We start from the raw sequence: 18563 nt of genomic DNA on the forward strand, positions 1-18563 counted from the left end.
GGGGCGGACTCAATATGGACCTGTCAAAAGAAAGAATACTTGTTAAAAGTGTTATGCAGAAGTTGCTTCCTGAGAAGGAGACCAAGTATTCAGTAGCTAAGCTCGATGACCCTTATGCTCAATTTTTTTTGAGTCAGTAGGAATGGGAAATTACTACCTTCATAATAACGAAATTTCAAAATTTGCACAAGACTAGATAGATGGATTAGAAGGTTCTTCATGTCCCTCTGATACTGATAGATTTGTTGATATAAGTAAGGATGAAGAGACAAAACTCAGTTCTAATGAATCTTTCATCATAGTTGAAGCTAAATCTTCCACCATGGTTGAAAAAGCTACAAGTCATACCCAAAACTCTATAGAAGAAAGTACTAGTACTTCTAATGATGTTTGGATGTTGGATTTTGATGGTAACTATGCATCTTTGGGATCTGGTGTGGGGATAGTTTTAATATCTTTGAAAGGTGGGTCTTTCCCTTTTCCTTCAAATTTTAATTCAACTATACCAATAACACAACCAAATATGAATACTTGTTGTTAGGTATTGAAATGGCGCACAAGAAGGGAATCATAAATTTACATGCCCGAGGTGACTTGACTTAGTGGTGTGTCAAGTGCGTAATCAGTACCAAGCAAGAAATGAAAGGCTAAGACATTACTGCAACTTGGTATGGGATTGCATCAAACGATTTGAGGCTTTCAACATCTCTATAGTCCCAAGGGAGTACAATGACAAAGCTGATTTTCTTGCTATGTCAACTACCTTGTCGATTCCTCACAAGGATTTCATTGATCATCTATATCAGATTGAGATGGTTTTTCGATCAAATGTTCCAAACAATTCAGACCCCTAACAAGTGTTTAAAGACAACAAGAAAATCATCAATTTCCTTGAATCAAAGGATAATTTTGATGAGCGCTACTTTGAGGGCAATGAGTCATCATCTAGTGAATCAGTCCTAGATATTGATCCTGAAATTGGAGAAGCTTTCATTCAGTTCAAGGGAAATAAAGTTCCTAAAGGTTTAGTTTCTCTAGAGAAATTGTTTTCCAAGCATGACAGATATGTTAAGGAACAACAAAAATCAAGGACCACCTCTACTATGGAATATGAGAAATACAATCTCAGATCAAAAGTTGATCCGAAAATGGTAAACATTGGAAAATGTTGCACTCCAGAGGAAAGGGAGAAGTTCATCTTGTTGTTATGTCAATACATGGATGTCTTGGCATACTCGTATGATGACCTCAGATCGTTTCGCTCAAAGGTGGTACAACATAAAATTCCCCTTAAGCTTGATGTCATTCCATTCCGACAACAGAAGAGGCAATATAATCCAAAGATTTCAAGGACAATACTCTCTAAAATTCAGAAGATGTTAGATGCATGTATTATCTTTCCTATTCATCATTCAACATGGATAGCAAACATAGTCCCAGAGCATTAAAAGAATGGAGAAATTCGCATATGTGTGGATTTCAGAAATCTCAATTAGTTGTCATTAAAAGAGAATTAGCCATTGCTGGTAATGGACCAAGTTTTGCAAATGATGATAGGAACTGAAATGTTGTCCATGCTTGATAGATTCTCTGGCTACAATCAAATTCAAGTTTGTGAAGAGGATCAACAAAAGACCTCACTCACAATGCCATGGGGTGCTTTTGCATATCGTAAAAGACCTCTTAGACTCATCAATGCAAGATCGACTTTTCAATAGGCAATGAACCTTGCCTTCTGAGAAATCATAGATGATTACATTGTTGTGTATTTAGATGGCTTGGCTGTATTTTCCAAAAAAACAGCAAGATGATTTCTATCATCTTTAGCAAGTTCTAGAAAGATGTAGGTAACATGGTGTTTCTCTTAACACCAAGAAGTCAGTTTTTGGCGTGATTGAAGTGAAGCTTTTGGGACATATCATGTCTGAAAGTATAAAGATCAATCTTGAAAGAGTAAAATTAATCCAAAGTCTTTTGCTGCCCTCAAGTAAAACAGTTGTTCACTCTTTCTTCGAAAAGGTAAATCTCTTGTGAAGGTTTGTTCCTGGCTTTGCTGAGAAGACTCATCATATCGTGGATATGAAGAAAGGTAAAAATGTCTTCCAATGGAGCTCAAAAGAAAAAACAACATTTGCGGAGATCAAAGAAGCAATTTCACAAGCTCCAGTGTTAGTCTCCCAGATTACACACATAATTTCATCATGTATAGTTATGCTTCTAAGCATATGATGTCTACAATCCTAATGCAAAGGAATGACAAGGGAGTTGAATCTCCTATCTCATTTATGAGCTGCCTATTGAAATCTCCTGAGTTGGAGTACAATCAAATGGAAAAGCATGCATTTGTTGTTGTCAAGGCAGTAAAGCATTTCAGGTTCTACGTTTTGAATTTACATATCATTGCTTTGGTTTCGGATACAACAATCAAGACAATCTTGACACAATAGGGTTTTGGTACCAAAAGAGGAAATCAGATCACTACGATCCAAGAATATGATATGGAGATTAAGCCCACAAAGCTTGTTCCTGGCAAGGTTTATGTCAGCTTATGGACTCTTCTCCTCCAGGCACATCTTTGCCTAACAGTACTTCTCCATTCAGAGCTGGATGCATTTCCCATGCACTGCAAATTCTCCTCCAATTTTATTTTTGTTATTCATATGGTTTTTGTTTGTATTTATTTGCTTGGGCAGCACGAGCACCTTTTTATCAGATGTGTATATATATTGTGTTACATGGAATTATTATTAAAACCATGAGATGTAATATTTTTTTATTTTTTTATTTTCTTCCTGTTGGCTATATGGCTAGTCAAGTTTTAATAGTTGAATTCTCATGCCCAAAATATTTGGTGAACATTCTAGTAAAGTTTTAATAATTAAATTCTCATGTTTAAAATATCTAGTGAACAATTAATCTTATAAATTAATGCTATTGCAAGAATAATTAAGTTCGTTTATATTTATTAAATAACTAATAGGGGAATTAATAAATATAAATAATGTTTAAGAACTTTTAACAATCAACTATAATTAAATAATTGTATGATAATTAAATAGATATCATTTAAGAGGCTAACTAAATTATCACAAAATATTTAGATAAAAGCATATCCAAAAGATCACAATAGTAATTGCACATTTTCAAAAAAAAATACCAATGCTCAAGGAACCAAAACACAAGTTAAAGAATCACAAGATAATTAAATAGATAACTTTTAAGAAGTTAAAATCAACTCAGATAAAAAAAATTTGCTAGATAATTAAGAGATCAAATTAAATAATCACAGAATATTTAAATAATCTTGAAAAAAAATATAAATTACATATTCATGAAATATTAAAATAGATTTCCTTTAAGCAATTAACATTATGTAAGACCAAATGATATGAATGTAACATGTCACACTTGTTAAATCATCCTTGAGTATTTTAGGAGTTAAACAAAAACTATAAAGGGGTCGTGACAATGCCAAGCAAGGGGTAGCAAGACCAAAGAGGGATTGTGAGCAGTTTTTTACTCATGGGTGATAACACTCAATGATTTGTTGATGTCAGCAAATGTAGAGGTCAAAGTGATGTTTTTTGCAGTTGTGCCCACCCATGTATAAATTTGAAGATTTCCGACACTTGGCAATCTGGTGACAGGAAGACCTCTTTGATAAAGGTTAATGTAATAGGAGTCATGTCTTGTCAAACATTTAGTTTATTTTCCACATGTAAAGCATAAAATTGCAACTACATATGCAATATCACATGTAAAGTAAAAGTTTTCAAATACATATCTTGCTACATGTAATCACATTACACAGGACTATAATGTTGAATAAGTCAACCCTAGGTAGTTAGTTTTCCATGTTTATCTCACGGACTCTCTCCTATAAATACAAGAGGGCTCTTTGTAGATTTTTATTGTTATGCATTGCATGAAAACTCTGGTGAAATTGTAAAAGTTCAAACTTTTCTTTCATTTGTGCAAGTTGATTTTTGAGTGAACAAAAAGAGAGCACTTTCAATCTTTGAGTTGAGGCAACTTGTGGAATTCTTTGTGCTGTTGTAAAGAGTCTTGAATCAGATTTTGTAGACTTTGTGCTATAATTGTCAATCCGAGCTAGTTAAAAATGAATGCATAGACTTTGAGATGTGGTTCATAGTGATTTTAGAAGTAGAAACGAAGTTTCATGTATTCAGTATTTGTGCTTATCATATTATTGCTTCATAGTTTAAAACATTTCAGGACAACGTAGAAGTTTGTGAGCTTATAAATATTCCATAGTCTACAGACAACTAGTACACTTAACAATTAATCTTTTGGTTAATTTTAAGTTTATTAGTATTATTGCTCCAATTAGTACTTAGAAGAGAAATTGTAAAAGGTCATCAATTTACAAAGTACATTTTTATGAAAGTGAAATCCTTCCTGAAGAAAGAAGAAGTGATTTGTGAAATACCCAATTTTAGATTAAATTAGAAGTTTCTTGTTAAGCTCCAGTTGAGTTAGTAGCAATAAGAAGGGTGCCTCCCCTAAGTACAGAGGAGAGATTATTTCACATACACTGTGTCTAAATATCCCATTTTATAAGTAGTGTCTCTACAGCCACTAACAAAATATATAGCCAGCAATAGCCAATTGAAAATATTTCCCAAGTGTCTTTGGAACACTCAAACCAATCTCATCTTGCAAGTTATATCTAAGCCCATTAAGATACCTTGCAACCTTCTCATCCTCATACTCCAATCCACCTCGTATGCTCAACTTGTAGCATTGTTCAGTATATGTCATTGCATCAAGGTCTTTTTTCTTCAAGTTCTGCCTTAGCCTCTTTGTTTCAATTCCATAATGTGATGGTAGAAGTTGATCCTTGATCATGGCCACCATTTTGGTGATCTTTGTTCCACTCCTACAAATCTTCTATGCTTGTACACTACTCCACTACGTCAATTTCATTCCTCTTAACATTGTTTTGGCAAATTTGACCTTCTTCTCTTAACTCATCTCCTCATACAAGTAGTTTTCAAGGGCATCTATCCACCCCAAAACCTCTTCACCATCCATCTTACCATGATAGATAGGAAAATCAATGATTGTCTTGCTTCCACCACCTTGGATTGCTTTCAACAAACTTACCATCCTTCTCTCTATAGGATCTGACTCACTTTCATCCTCTCCATGACGATTCTCGTGTGCTTCAGCATCACATTCTTGTTCTTCATGCTCATCCCTCAGGATTTTTTTCCCAATTTTTTTTTCAAGCCTTGGCAACTTTTTGGCTTTAGCGAGTTTTACAACCATGGCATAAAGTGTTAAGATTATAGTCTCATTCGGATTGAAGCTATCAGACTATTACTATATATGTGTGTGTGTGTATTTGAGAAATAATATAAATATGCATACATATATACATATATATATATATATATATTCACTAACATACATATATATATGGATCAAATTAATTGTAATAATATTGATGGAATCGAATCTTTACTAGAAGTTTAGGTTAAGGACTAACTGATAGTTATTGATCAGTGTTTATGAATATCCAAAGTCAAGCCCACGGAGGGCCCTGGCTCTCCGTGGCATATGCCGTAGGAGAGTCATGTCCCTTCGTGGACATTGACTCTCCATGTATATAACTAGTAAATGCTATCAGTGATTGAGGATAATCATATCAATATCAAGGGAATAACAAACCTGATACAAGTCATCACCATTACATCATATTCTGATTTGAATATTGAACATTACATTATGATTGTAATATATAGATATAACAATTATCCAAATCTGACATACAAGCGCATTGATTTTTTCTCTATAAAGATCCTATTTCATTAACATGGTATTAGAGCCTAGTTAGAGGAAAATCATTGGAAACAAATCGAAATAAGATTTTCTCTTATCATATCAATCAAAGTAAATTAAGACTAAGATGGTGAATGGGATCAAAGTAGAAGATAGATTGGAAAGCACTGGAAATTGCTCTTCATGGAAAATACGGATTATAGCCTTACTTGAAGAACTTGAGCTAGAATCCTTCATAGAAAAAGATCTAAAGATTCCTGAAGAAGAACCTGAATGGACAACTTGGAATAGACGTAACAAAAAAGCCAACAAGATAATAATCGATGCCGTTAGAGATCATATTCTCCCTTCAATAGCAAGATTGAAAACAACTTATGAAGTATTTAAAACTATAAAAGATACATAAAAATAAACAAAGGAGAGGCAATAATGACTTATTTCTTAAGAATTTCCAAAATAAAGGATCAACTTGCCACCATTGGAAACAATGTAGACGACTCGGAACTTTCCCTAATTGCTCTAAGAGGACTACCTATATTATGGGAAGCATTCATCCAATGTGTAAGTCTCCCTTCTGTTGTGAGGTTTTCACACCATCGCCCCAAAATTTTGGGGACTCCCTTTTTTTCGATTGCCTTAGCAAATTTTTCGGAATTATCCAAAAGTTTTCAATTTGAAAATTTTATACTTTGGATGCCTTCGGGCAATGAGAGATTTGATATGATTTCTTTTTTTCACCCAGTGCAAAACTTGATTTTCCGGAACATGTAATTTTATCCTTAGGCCAGACAAATTTTAAAAAACATTTATTTTCAATGGTTAGAACAATATTTGGCAAGATAAATTTGCACAATTTTGGACTTAGACGGATTTTGAAAATTTGAAATAATTGTCTAAGCTTGAACATTTTCAAAATGAATTTGTTAAATTTAATCATTTCGGAAAATCTTGAATTTTTTGGTGAAAAATGAAAATTTTGATAGCGAAATTAAAATTGGAAAATTGGATTAAATTGCAAAATCTCATTAAATTGGTTGAAATATTGCTTAGGAGATTCTTAAATATTAAAGAAAATTGGTAAATTAAAATTGAAAATTGATTTTGGCTTGCAAAATTCAATTTTAATGATATTTTAATTGCTAAAACATTTTTAAATGAAAATTTTGGCATCTCCTAGGCTTTCATTGTTTTATATTGCAATTTTTAATCACAACCGGCAATTAAATGGGCTACTTTCACTTTGAGCTAGGTAATTTTAATGATGCATTTAAATCTGGGCCATTAATAAAGGCACTAATTTAATTTTGCTTTCCTCCAAGGCAAGTCGGCTAGCTTGGAGTGACATGGAAATTTTGGTATAACCCCCCCCGTCTCTCATTTCCTCATTCCATCTTCCTCCTCCTTATGTGTTGAGAGCGATTTTTCTCTAGAAGGGCAGCTTGCAGATTTAAGCGATTTTTGGGCAAATTTTTCCTTGCTTGGTGGCATTTTCTTCTTCTATCTTGGGCGAATTTCTGCCCTAGGTCAAATTTTGGAACAGATCTGAATTTTTCTTACCTAGGCGATTTTTTGTTGAGGTCTGATTTTCTTTCCAAAGGCTGTGATTTCAATTTCCAGATTTGGGTGATTTTGTTGGTGAGGAGGCTATGTGATCCAAGGTTCAATTTTTTGGCAAAAGTGGGCAATTTCAAGGAAGTCAAAGTTTGGATTTTTGCTAGGGCATCATTATTTGCAAGGAGGCTTGAAATTTTCGAGATCTAATCTGATCCTGAAGAGGGCCCAGTAATTGGTAAAGACAAATTTAAGGTAAAATTCTACTCATTTTAGAGGTGAAGATTGGTTCAAAGGCAGATTCTACTCCTTGTTCTTGCTTGGTTTCGTTTCCCTTATGTTCTTCTTGCATTCATCATCCACCACTTCATCATCCCATTGATGGGTTGAAGTTTGGAGAGATAAGTGTAGATTTCATGATAGGACACTTGACGAGGTAGAAATAAGCTAGACCACCCTAGGTTGAAGTTGGGAGATATAAGTGTAGTCCATCCTAAGATAACGAAGAGGCAGAAATAAGTGGTAGTCCCATCCCTAGGTTGAAGGTTGGAGATTGATAAGTGTAGAGATAGGACTTGGCGAGGCAAAAATAAGCTAGATTCCATCGATAGAAAGAAAGTTGGAGATTGATAAGGGTAGTCCATATCACTTAGAATGAAGGGGCAGAAATAAGTGTTTAGGATGGTAGATGTTAGTGCAAGCAAGAATCCCAAGGGAATGAATACCAAGAAAGACAAGGAAAACATGATGCCTAAGACCACCTTTTCGAAAGTGAGGTGAATAAGTGATACCAATATTGACCCAATAAACATGATATAGCTAAAGGATAGACTAAAGGAAGGGTAATCCCCCATGGCAAAGAAGATCTACAAAAGTGGAATTGTACATGCAGCGGCCTTCCCTCCTACCTTGCTTTGTCCAGAATTGGTAATAGAATGTGCATCATAGTTTTCTTTGGTTAGTAAGTCCATCATTTTTGATGAAGGAAAGAGCGTGTTAGACAACATTGGTGGACAAGTGATCAAAGAAGCATTTAATATCCCTCGGTACAAAGGCATGACTATGGTAATGATGGATCAAGCGGCTAAGTTATTTCAGGATAACCAGGAGGCTTATTTCATTCCTCTAAAGCAGGATTGGTTGCACGAAAGCAAGAAGGGAGTTACCAGATCATCAAAGCTCACCGTGTCAAATTTCAAATCAAAGGATGGCAATCTCATTATGCTTCTCAGCTGGATCATGGGCCTAGCTCAAGGTATGAAACTCGAAAATTGAATGTACTTTATTGATGAAATTGAAAAAGGAAAGAGAAGATTTGATTGGGCTAGGATCATAAGCGAGAATTTAGAATTGCAACTTAGGATCGTGCAAAATCAAAAGCAATTCCATATGGAGCCTACCTCTTTTATTTGATTTGGAGGCGGTGAAAATTGAAAAGTGAATCTCAAGGAAGAGTGAATTTCAAGGAAGAGCAAATTTGGAGGAGGTGATTTGAAAATATTTAAGGCTAGAGACCAAAGGGATAATTCAAGTGGACAAGAGGAGAACATCAATGAGACAGAATTTGGATCAAGATTGGATAAGTTGGGGAAGGCTGCCATCAAGAAGAAACATTTGGGCACCCTTGCATCCCTCAATGCTTTTATCCAATACACGAAAGAATATGAGAAGGATCATGAGAAAACACTGCAAGCAGCGAGCAACATGATGAATTCAATTGATATCAAGATGAAACACACACTCTGCTCTCCCATGAAGGAACTCAACAACAAGCTAGCCAAGTTCATTGCTTTGGCTAAAAGGATGAAAGAAAGGGGTAGAACTATATTAGAAGATCATTTGATGTAAGCCCAAGTGGCAATTTCTCCTTCTTCTTGGGTAGGATAGGTGTCTGATTTTGATTGGCTACCATTTTGTTGCCTTCTCATTGGTTGCCACTTTTCCTTTTTTTCATTGGTCCATTGATGAGGTGGCATCTTCTCATTGGCCGATGGGTGGAAACCCTAATTAGGGTTTCTAGGATCCAATCTGGATCGTTGGTTTTGCCTCTTTATCTCTACCATCAGTTGTAAATTTTGGCCTCTATATAAGGCCATTTGCTCTCATTTGTAAAGAGAAATTGTTGCTAAGATAATACCAAAATTGCTTCTCTTTATCATTGTTGTGACTTGCATGGTGATTAAGAACATTTGGTGTTATTACATGGTTTCTACTTCCAAATAGTTAATGCTAGATTTCCTTTAAAAGTTGTTAAAGTAGATTTCACTTTGAGAAAGTTGTTAGGAGTAGATGGATACTTGCATGGTAATATTAGTGGATGTTTGATAGGGATTTATAAACTAGGCTACTAGCATCCTAGTAGCTTGTTAGGAAGCCTTGTGTGGTAAACTAGTCCTTTTCCCTTTGGATCATTGCATCTATGGAGGTAGAGCCGCTGGTAAACTTTCATTAGATTCAATCTCCATCCATTTGCTAATCTTTTCATTCATAGGAGTAGGAGTAGAATAGCAAGTAGTTGAGTAGCTGGATTTCATTCCAAAAAGTTAGGAAGGTAAAAGTCATTAGAAGCATTATTGTCTCCTTGTGCAATCAACACTATCTGGCGCTACACCCTCCACCATCACCGCCACCATCAACATCATCTGGCATTCATACAAAATCATCATCACCATCCCAAAATCCAAGTCATCCTTGAATGAACAATGTATGGCCGCCTACGTGATTACCAACAAATCACATCAATATAACTGAGTTAGTATCCACAGGTGTAAGGAACATTGGAGTTATTCTCATGTCTTCATGAGTAAAACTTTTCAAGAGAGGAATTGAGTGTTTGATATCCCATATCAAGTGTTCAATTGCTATATGTTATGTAGTGGTACAAAACTGACATCAACACCTTCACTTCAAAAATTTGATCAACTAAAGAACAAATGCACTCAAGAGGAGTCACGACTACTATCAAGAGGAATCTGCACAAATAAGGAAGGAGAGATCCAATCACTACATACAAACTCTAGAAACAAAGGAAAGAAGAGGAAGTTCAAACCAAAGAGAGGAAATAATTCTCAAAATCACAAGGAAAGAGATCTATCTAAAGTACAGTGCTATCGATGTGATAAGTTTGCTCACATTCGAAGATTTTGTCCAAAAAGCAAGAAAAATCAAGCTACCCTAGCTGAATCTCATGAAGTGAAAAATCCTCTATTCTATTTAGCCTTGTCAAGTGAATTAAACACAAGTAATAATACTTGGATAATAGATAGCAGAGCTTCAAGACATATAACTAGATTCAAAAATCAATTTGAGACATTCAGAGAGTATTGCATAGAAGAAGTCACAATTGGAGATAATTCTACTTATCTAGTAAAAGGAATTGGGACCTGCTCCTTACAAATAAAAATAGGAGAAAATCTCCAATTAAAAGATGTGCTATTTGTACTAGGATAAAAAGAAACCTAATCTCCATTTCGGGTCTAGCTGACCAAGGATACCATGTCATCTTCAATGAGGATAAAGTGTTACTCTGACCTAAAAGTTCCAACATAAAGAACGCCATTAGTATAGAATCAAGAGATGGAAGCTTGTACAGATTAAGTATTAAAGAAAAACAAGCGCTAAATCATGAAGTCCATAGCTCAAATGAACTTTGGCATAGAAGATTAGGGCACCTTGGCTTTAGCGTTCTTCCTACCATAGGGAAAATCACTACAGGCATACCTAATCTCAAATTTGATCACATTAGTATTTGTAAAGGGTGTGCCCTAGGAAAAAATAAGAAAGGATATTTTCCTTTAAGTAAATTGTAATGTCCCTTCTTTGGGAACATTAGAATTATTAAGAAGGAACGAATTCTCAATATTAAATTTGACTATGTTACCTAGAGATTTATTATTAAAGGTCAAATTAATATCTCATGTGGTCACAAGAGGACGAGGAGGAATAAGACGATTTATTAGGGAGAAGTTGAAGAGTCACTGTTGTGAAGATAAAAGGAGATGAGACTCATTCTTTTGGGTATGCTTGATTTATTATTTTGGCTTTCAATTCTCTCTTGTGAGTCATTCAGAAAACTTGAGCTTTCAACCCGTGTGAGGACATAGCCCCTCGTGCAGGCAGGCAATGGATGCAAACCCATTGTCCGTGGAGATATCGACATAGGTGTCTCATTGAGTTTACAGGTTCTTTGTTTTCCAATCTGACTGTAAAATCTATGTATAAAATTGGATTGTAGTTGGATGGTTATTGTATTGTTGTTGTATAATACAATAACGATTTAGAAGTTACTTAGAAGTTGTTGGTTATTATACTGCTGATGAGTAAGACAATAACATGCTTCCGGACTGATTGGAAGGTTGTTGGTTTAGTACTTTGATTTGTACTGCATTTTCCTTATGCTTGAGTCTTTAGTATCATTTTTGAAAAGACAAATTTATTGGAGAGAGCTTCGGATTTATTTGTTGTTCTTATTTTCATCTGCATGTGGATGTATTGTTGAGTGTGTTATTTAAGAGTGAGTTTGAGTAGATACCTATCTCGAATTTCATCTGTTATTCATATTGCTGGTTATTTGTTAAATGGGTTCTTTCTCTGAGATGTACAATTAAAAGGTAAAATGAAAAAATTGGATTCGGGACAGTACAATACTGATTGAATTTATTACAGTACTGGTACGGGTCACTACATAAATACAAGTCAAAAATTGTACTAGAACTTGTTCACATTGATTTGTGTGGACCCATGACAATGCCTTCAGTAGGGAGATTGTTGTACTATGTGACTTTCATTGATGGTTACTCTAAAAAAACATGGATATACTTTCTAAAACTTAAAGAATCTAATGAAGTTTTACAAAAATTCAAAGAATTTAGAGCCCTTGTGGAAAATCACACTGGAAAGAAAAGAAAAACATTAAGATCAAATGATGGAGGTGAATAAACATTTGACATCTTCAAAGAATTATGTATTTCTATTGGGACTAAGAGGGAAACTACAGTATCTTATAATCCTCAACAAAATGGGGTTGCAGAAAAATAAAAATAGAACTATTATAGAAGCTGCAAAAGCCATGATTCATGACCAAAATCTCCCTATGTCTTTTTGGGCCAAAGCAGCAAGTACAGCAGTATACATTCAAAACAGAAGCCCTCATGTAACATTAGAAAATGTAACTCCTAAAGAAGCCTTCACATAGAACAAACCAGATCTTAATCATATGAGAATTTTTGGTTGTCCAGTCTAAATTCACATTCTCGAAAAGAAAAGGTCTAAATTAGAACCTTCCAGAAAAAAAAGGCATATTCATTGGCTACAGTGAAACAACTAAGGGATACAAAGTATATATTCTAGGACAAAAGTCTGTTGAAATTAGTAGGTATGTTAAGTTTGACGAAGATATTGCTTTCAAAACATCCTTAAACAAAGAAGACGAGGACACTGAGAATCAAAGGGAGAACACTATAGAAGATGATTCAACTGGAAATCTAAGGGAGAGTTTTTCCAAAGACAAAGACACGCCTACATCTAATGTTGAGAATGATGAAGTCTTGAATCACAAAAAAAGACCACTATGGGCCATGAAAATGATTGAAGGGAACAATGTAGAACCAGATGAGGTTTCTAGAGAAAATAAGAAAACAAGAAATCAAAAATGCTATGTTGCCTTAATAACAGAACTCAAAAAAACAGAACCAACTAATTTTGAGGAGGCTTTAAAATGTCAAGCATGGAAAGATGCAATGGTAGAGGAATATTAATCCATTCTAAAAAATGATGTATGGGATATTGTCCCTAGACCTAAAGACAAATCAGTTGTATCTTCAAAATGGCTGTTTAAAATCAAGTATGCACCTAACAAAAGCATTGAAAAACAAAAATCCAAATTTTTGAAAGGGGTTTTTCTCAAAAGGCTGGAATTGATTATGAAGAAACATTTGCTCCAATTGCACATTACACTTCAGTAAGAACGATAATTGTCATTGTTGCATCCAAAGGATGGAAAATACATCAAATTGATGTAAAGACAACCTTCTTGAACAACATCATTGAAGAGGAAGTATATATATAGAACAACCTGAAGGGTTCACCACACATGATAGGAAGCTTTATGTATGCAAACTAAAGCAAGCTCTCTATGGTCTTAAGCAAGCTCCCAGGGCTTGGTATGAGAGGATAGATAGCTATTTCTCCAAGTTAGGGTACTCAAAAAATGAAGTTGATCCTAACATATATTTCAAAATATCTAGCAACGACATGTTAGTTCTTGTTCTTTATGTAGATGACTTATTGATAATAGGTGCAGTCTACCTTATAGCCAAATGCAAACAAGACCATAGCTGAATTTGAAATGAAGGATCTTGGACTTCTACATTATTTTCTGGGTCTAGAAGTATGGCAGAAAGAGAACTATATTTTCCTAAATCAAGGAAAATACACTACTGATATATTGACCAGATTCAAGATGATGGACTGTAAGCCTCTTTCAACTCTAATGGAAACTAACCTTCATAAGCTTAAAAGTGAAGTAGCAAATTCAGAACCTGTAGACCCTACTCACTATCGTCAAATTGTTGGATCTCTTATGTACCTGGTAAATATATGACTAGATATCTACTATGCTACGAATGTGTTAAGTCATTTCATGTGTAAACCCAAGAAGATCTATCTAATGGCTGTCAAGCATATTTTAAGATATCTACAAGGAACAATTGGACTTGGATTGAAGTATACAAATACAAGGTTACAACTTCAAGGGTATCGCGATTCAAACTGGGTAGGCAATTCTATTGATCGTAAGAGTACTATAGGATGTTTTAGTCTTGGATCAGCTATGATATCCTGGTTCAATAGAAAACAGTCAGCAGTTGCTCAAAGCTCCACTGAAGCTAAATATATGGCTGCCTCTATGGGAGCACGTGAAGCAGTATGGCTAAGGAAACTTTTATATGGACTATTTGGAAAACCACTAAAGCCCACCATAATCTACTGTGACAATCAAAATTGTATTAAACTATCAGTTAACTTAGTTTTCCATAACAGGTCCAAGCACATAGAGATTCCTTACCATTATATAAGGGACATGGTGGACAAAGATGTTATCAAGTTCATCTACATTATCACTAAAGAACAAAGTGCAAACATTTTCACCAAGCCTCTTGCAAAGTTGAAAATCGAATACTTCAGGAACAAACTCGGTATGACTAAATTGTAACTTGAGATTGAAATCTCTTAACGTGTAACTTATTCATAAATTTAGTAATAGTCTGATAACTTCAATCCTCCTTTTAAGAGGGAGCGTTAAGATTATAGTCTCATTCGGATTGAAGTTTTTAGACTATATATATATATATATATATATAAGAAATTATATATATATATATATATATATATATATATATATATATATATATATATATATATATATATATATATATTGATATTCACTAACATACATACATATATATATATATATATATATATATATATATGGATATGGATCAAATTAATTGTAATAATACTGATGGAATCAAATCTTCACTGAAAGTTTAGATTAAGGACTAACCGGTAGTTATTGATCGGTGTTTATGAATATATCCAAAGTCAAGTCCATGGAGGGACATGCCATGACTCTCTGTGGCATATGCCACGGGAAAGTCATGTCCCTCCATGGATATTGACTCTCCATGTACATAACTAGTAAATGCTATCGGTGACTGAAGATAATCATATCAATATCAAGGGCATAGCGATTACCAGCAGTCACCCGATACAAATCATCACCATTACATTGTATTCTGATTTGAATATTGAACATTACAGTATAACTGTAATATATGGATATAACGATTATCCAAGTGTGATATATAAGTGCATTGATTTTTTCTCTATAAAGATCCTATTTCCTTAACATAAAGATCTGTATTTACTAAACAGGTTGTTTTGTATGGTGCAAATGAAAAGATACAAACGTAATGGTCTTTAGCATATATTTTCAGTAAGACCCCATGTGGCCTTTAAAACCTAGTTTAGTAGAAGCCCCTGCATGCTAGCAGACATTCTGCTACTTCAGATGATTATGTAACTTCTTTTTCTTTACAATCTTTAGAACAAAAATATTTGTTGTCTTCTAACTTTCTCGAACGAAACAGGTGCATAGGTTATGGAAATATGTTTGAAAATAATGAGTGTCTTGTATGTTTTGTAAATAAAAAAATACTCTATTTGAAATATGCTACGATGGGATTTAAAGAGAGACCAAATTATTTGTAAAGGCAATTCTACACACAAATAATATAAAGTGTATCTACATTTTGTATATAAAAGATACTCTATGGCAGACATGTTACAATGCAATTTGAACATAGAGCAAGTTATTTGTAGAGGCAAATCCACATCAAAATAATCAACCAGAGTGAACACAAAATCTAACTTCCTAAAAGTTTCAACCACACCTGCGTTTGATGAAGAACTTCATATTAAAAACTTTTAACTCCACATCAGCTTAGAACTTAATTATTTATAACACAAAGATGTAAAAGAAAATAAAATCAAGGTGATATAAAAAAAATACAGAAATACTTCCAAAGAATTGGTTTTGTGAGTTTATTAGAACTTTAAAGGGCTTGAAACTTGTGACAGTAGAATAAGTTCTAATCTTTTCCAAGAAATCTGATTCAACTAAACAGACAGATAAATACAATAAATAAAGAAAACGAAAAAGATCAATAGGGCGTTTCTTCGGTGTAAGTTATTTCCCTGGTCACTATAATAATTATGTACACTTGCAATTTCTAAAAACTTGTGATAATTTTCAGGAATCGTAAAAAAACTCATTAATCTATTATAATTGTAGAGAAAGAAATCTAATAAACCTGTTTGAAAACACAATCTGAACAATGATAAAACAAATAGAACGAAAGATGACATGTAGTATTTTTACCTGGGAAAACTCTTATGGATTAAAAAAAATGCATGTAGAATTCTCTATTGTATAACTCAACTTTTCCATACTAATATGAATTTCTTGACTCACCCATAAGAAAGCATGGATATAAATATGGACATCAAAAGTGGTTTCACACATTCTTCTCTATTGTATAAAACTCAACTTTTCCAATACTAATATGAATTTCTTACCTTGCCCTTAAGAATGTGCGAATATAAATATGGACATCAAAAGCAGTTTTACACATTGCATGACTCATGCAAAAGATAAGCATAAGTGTTGTTAAACATGGGTATCTATAGGGAAAAAAAACAAAATAACACTCAAATTTCTATTTTCAAAAAATCCTTTAGACAATCCCAACTTTTAGACGTTAAAAATATACAACAATTATCGAACAATATTTTTCCCTTAAAATTATGTACATAATATAAGACCTTTTAGTTGAAATTTATCTCCTACAAGAAATCAAGCTTAAAATATATAAATAAATAAACTTTTACGCCATAGAAGAAGAGATGGAGAACCTTTAATTACAATCAAACTCAGATCTTGGTTGTCACGAAGATCCTAGAATTAAACTCAATCTAATACCTTCAGGTTGAGAATGCATTTCCTAAAAGCTATTAAACCAAAACACCACTTTTAAATCAAATCTTATGGCATGCCCTTGTCATATAAGAAGAGGTGACTAACTTCTAAGGTCAGTCAATTTCAAGTCTTGTATGACAGGGAGATCATAAAATCTAAGTCAAACAAATGATAAAGCACACAAACTTTTGCATATGATCCAATATAATAAATCATAAGACATACCAGATCTTTAAGTTTGGCGCTATCAATTTCAGATTGAGCCCAGCGTCGTTCATATTTTTCAAAAACATCATTTGGAAGAATTCTTTGTATCTAAAAGAAAAAAATTCACCCTTCATAATCAATTTTAGACCATATTAGATTTTCTTTTTTTATGATGAGAAAATAATGTTTGTATTTGTTATACATACAAACCTCTGACAAAGGAAATGACTCCTTACAGCCATTAGTATCTAGGCAACATAAAGAACTACGAGCTTGAAAACCTCCAAATGTGTATTCTTCTACATGTTTCCTTAAACATTGAAAACAAAAAAGGTGCCCATCTGCACACTGTTCAAAGACTCAGTTTTAGAATCTTCACATCTAAGAAACACACAAAGCATTAAATTAATCAGAATGGGTGTAATATGCAGCCATGTTTGAGCTTTCTTTCTTTCTCATTTTTTGATTGTGTTTTGAAATGTTTTTGCTATACGAAAATGACAATGATAGTGTAGATAAAGAGATAATATTGTGGTACTTTAACAAACTTAGAAAATGAACAATATTGAGACATAAGATTACTGAAAATTCCAGATTTAATTTATGATTTGGAGCTACAATTTACTGCAACAATAACAAGAATCCAATTCACAAATAGTCATTACATCTCTAATTCCAACACACCTAGAAAAGTGTAGCATAGAAATAAACTGAACTGGCTTGAAAATCAGCACTCTGACACTGGAAATTGAGATGTCTTGCTTGACCTACACCTCCAAATTCCCCGCTGATGATAGAATAGGGTTTGCAAACCCTAAACACATCAGAACAACAAGATAAAAACCCTAGACTCCCATCAAGAGGTATGGAAAGCTTGAGGAAGTACAACCCACATTAAATGAGATATTTGCCTTCAAATCCTTCCACAAACTCAAATCTGCAACTGATAACATATCTTCAAGAATAAACAGAAGCTATAGATTAATTCGTCGCCAAAAACTGATTCACAATGAAGTCCATTTCCTAAGTGGAAACAACAATTAATTCTCCTGATTGTCTTCCAATAACATGGAGAACGTCAGCTACAAGGATTCCCATCCTCACTGACCAAAGGGAAGCAATTTCATCTACAAAAAATCAGTACTCAATACTATAAACTCAACATGCCAAATGAATTCCGAAAGTACTTTATTATATTATCCTCCAAGAAGTTCAACCCACTCTTCCAAGCACACTTTATTTAATAAAATTCACTTCCTTTTATTCTCCAATGTCCCATTGAATATAAGGTCACAATATTAAAAGTTAGTTTAAATTTTGTAACTGACCCTTTAGTGTCCCTCGTTAATAAATTAAAATAACAATACATTTAGAAATTTAATTTTATTAGTTAATAAACTATTGCTATTTAATTTAAAGCCCCAAGACCATGCAAAATATTGAGTTAGCCATCAAAATTGAACCC

At 33.8% G+C, this 18563-nt stretch overlaps 1 protein-coding gene across 5 annotated transcripts in view; it reads right to left on the reverse strand.

Annotated features, from left to right (window-relative positions):
- Positions 1-18563, reverse strand: part of LOC149577720 (uncharacterized) — a 94925-nt gene that overhangs the window by 29663 nt on the left and 46699 nt on the right. For 3 of the 5 annotated variants that reach the window (XM_089825239.1, XM_089825246.1, XM_089825233.1), the window contains 2 exons: positions 17309-17446; positions 17117-17206 (listed from right to left, as the gene is read on the reverse strand). The exons of the other annotated variants lie outside the window; for them this stretch is intronic. In XM_089825239.1, coding sequence (XP_089681365.1) covers positions 17117-17206; positions 17309-17446 — 228 coding nt within the window. The remainder of the gene's footprint in view (positions 1-17116; positions 17207-17308; positions 17447-18563) is intronic. 5 annotated transcript variants of the gene reach the window in all.

This window comes from Cupressus sempervirens, chromosome 1 (genome assembly GCF_028749045.1).
Source record: "Cupressus sempervirens isolate cs-2001-9-10 chromosome 1, ASM2874904v1, whole genome shotgun sequence".
Classification (NCBI taxonomy): domain Eukaryota; kingdom Viridiplantae; phylum Streptophyta; class Pinopsida; order Cupressales; family Cupressaceae; genus Cupressus; species Cupressus sempervirens.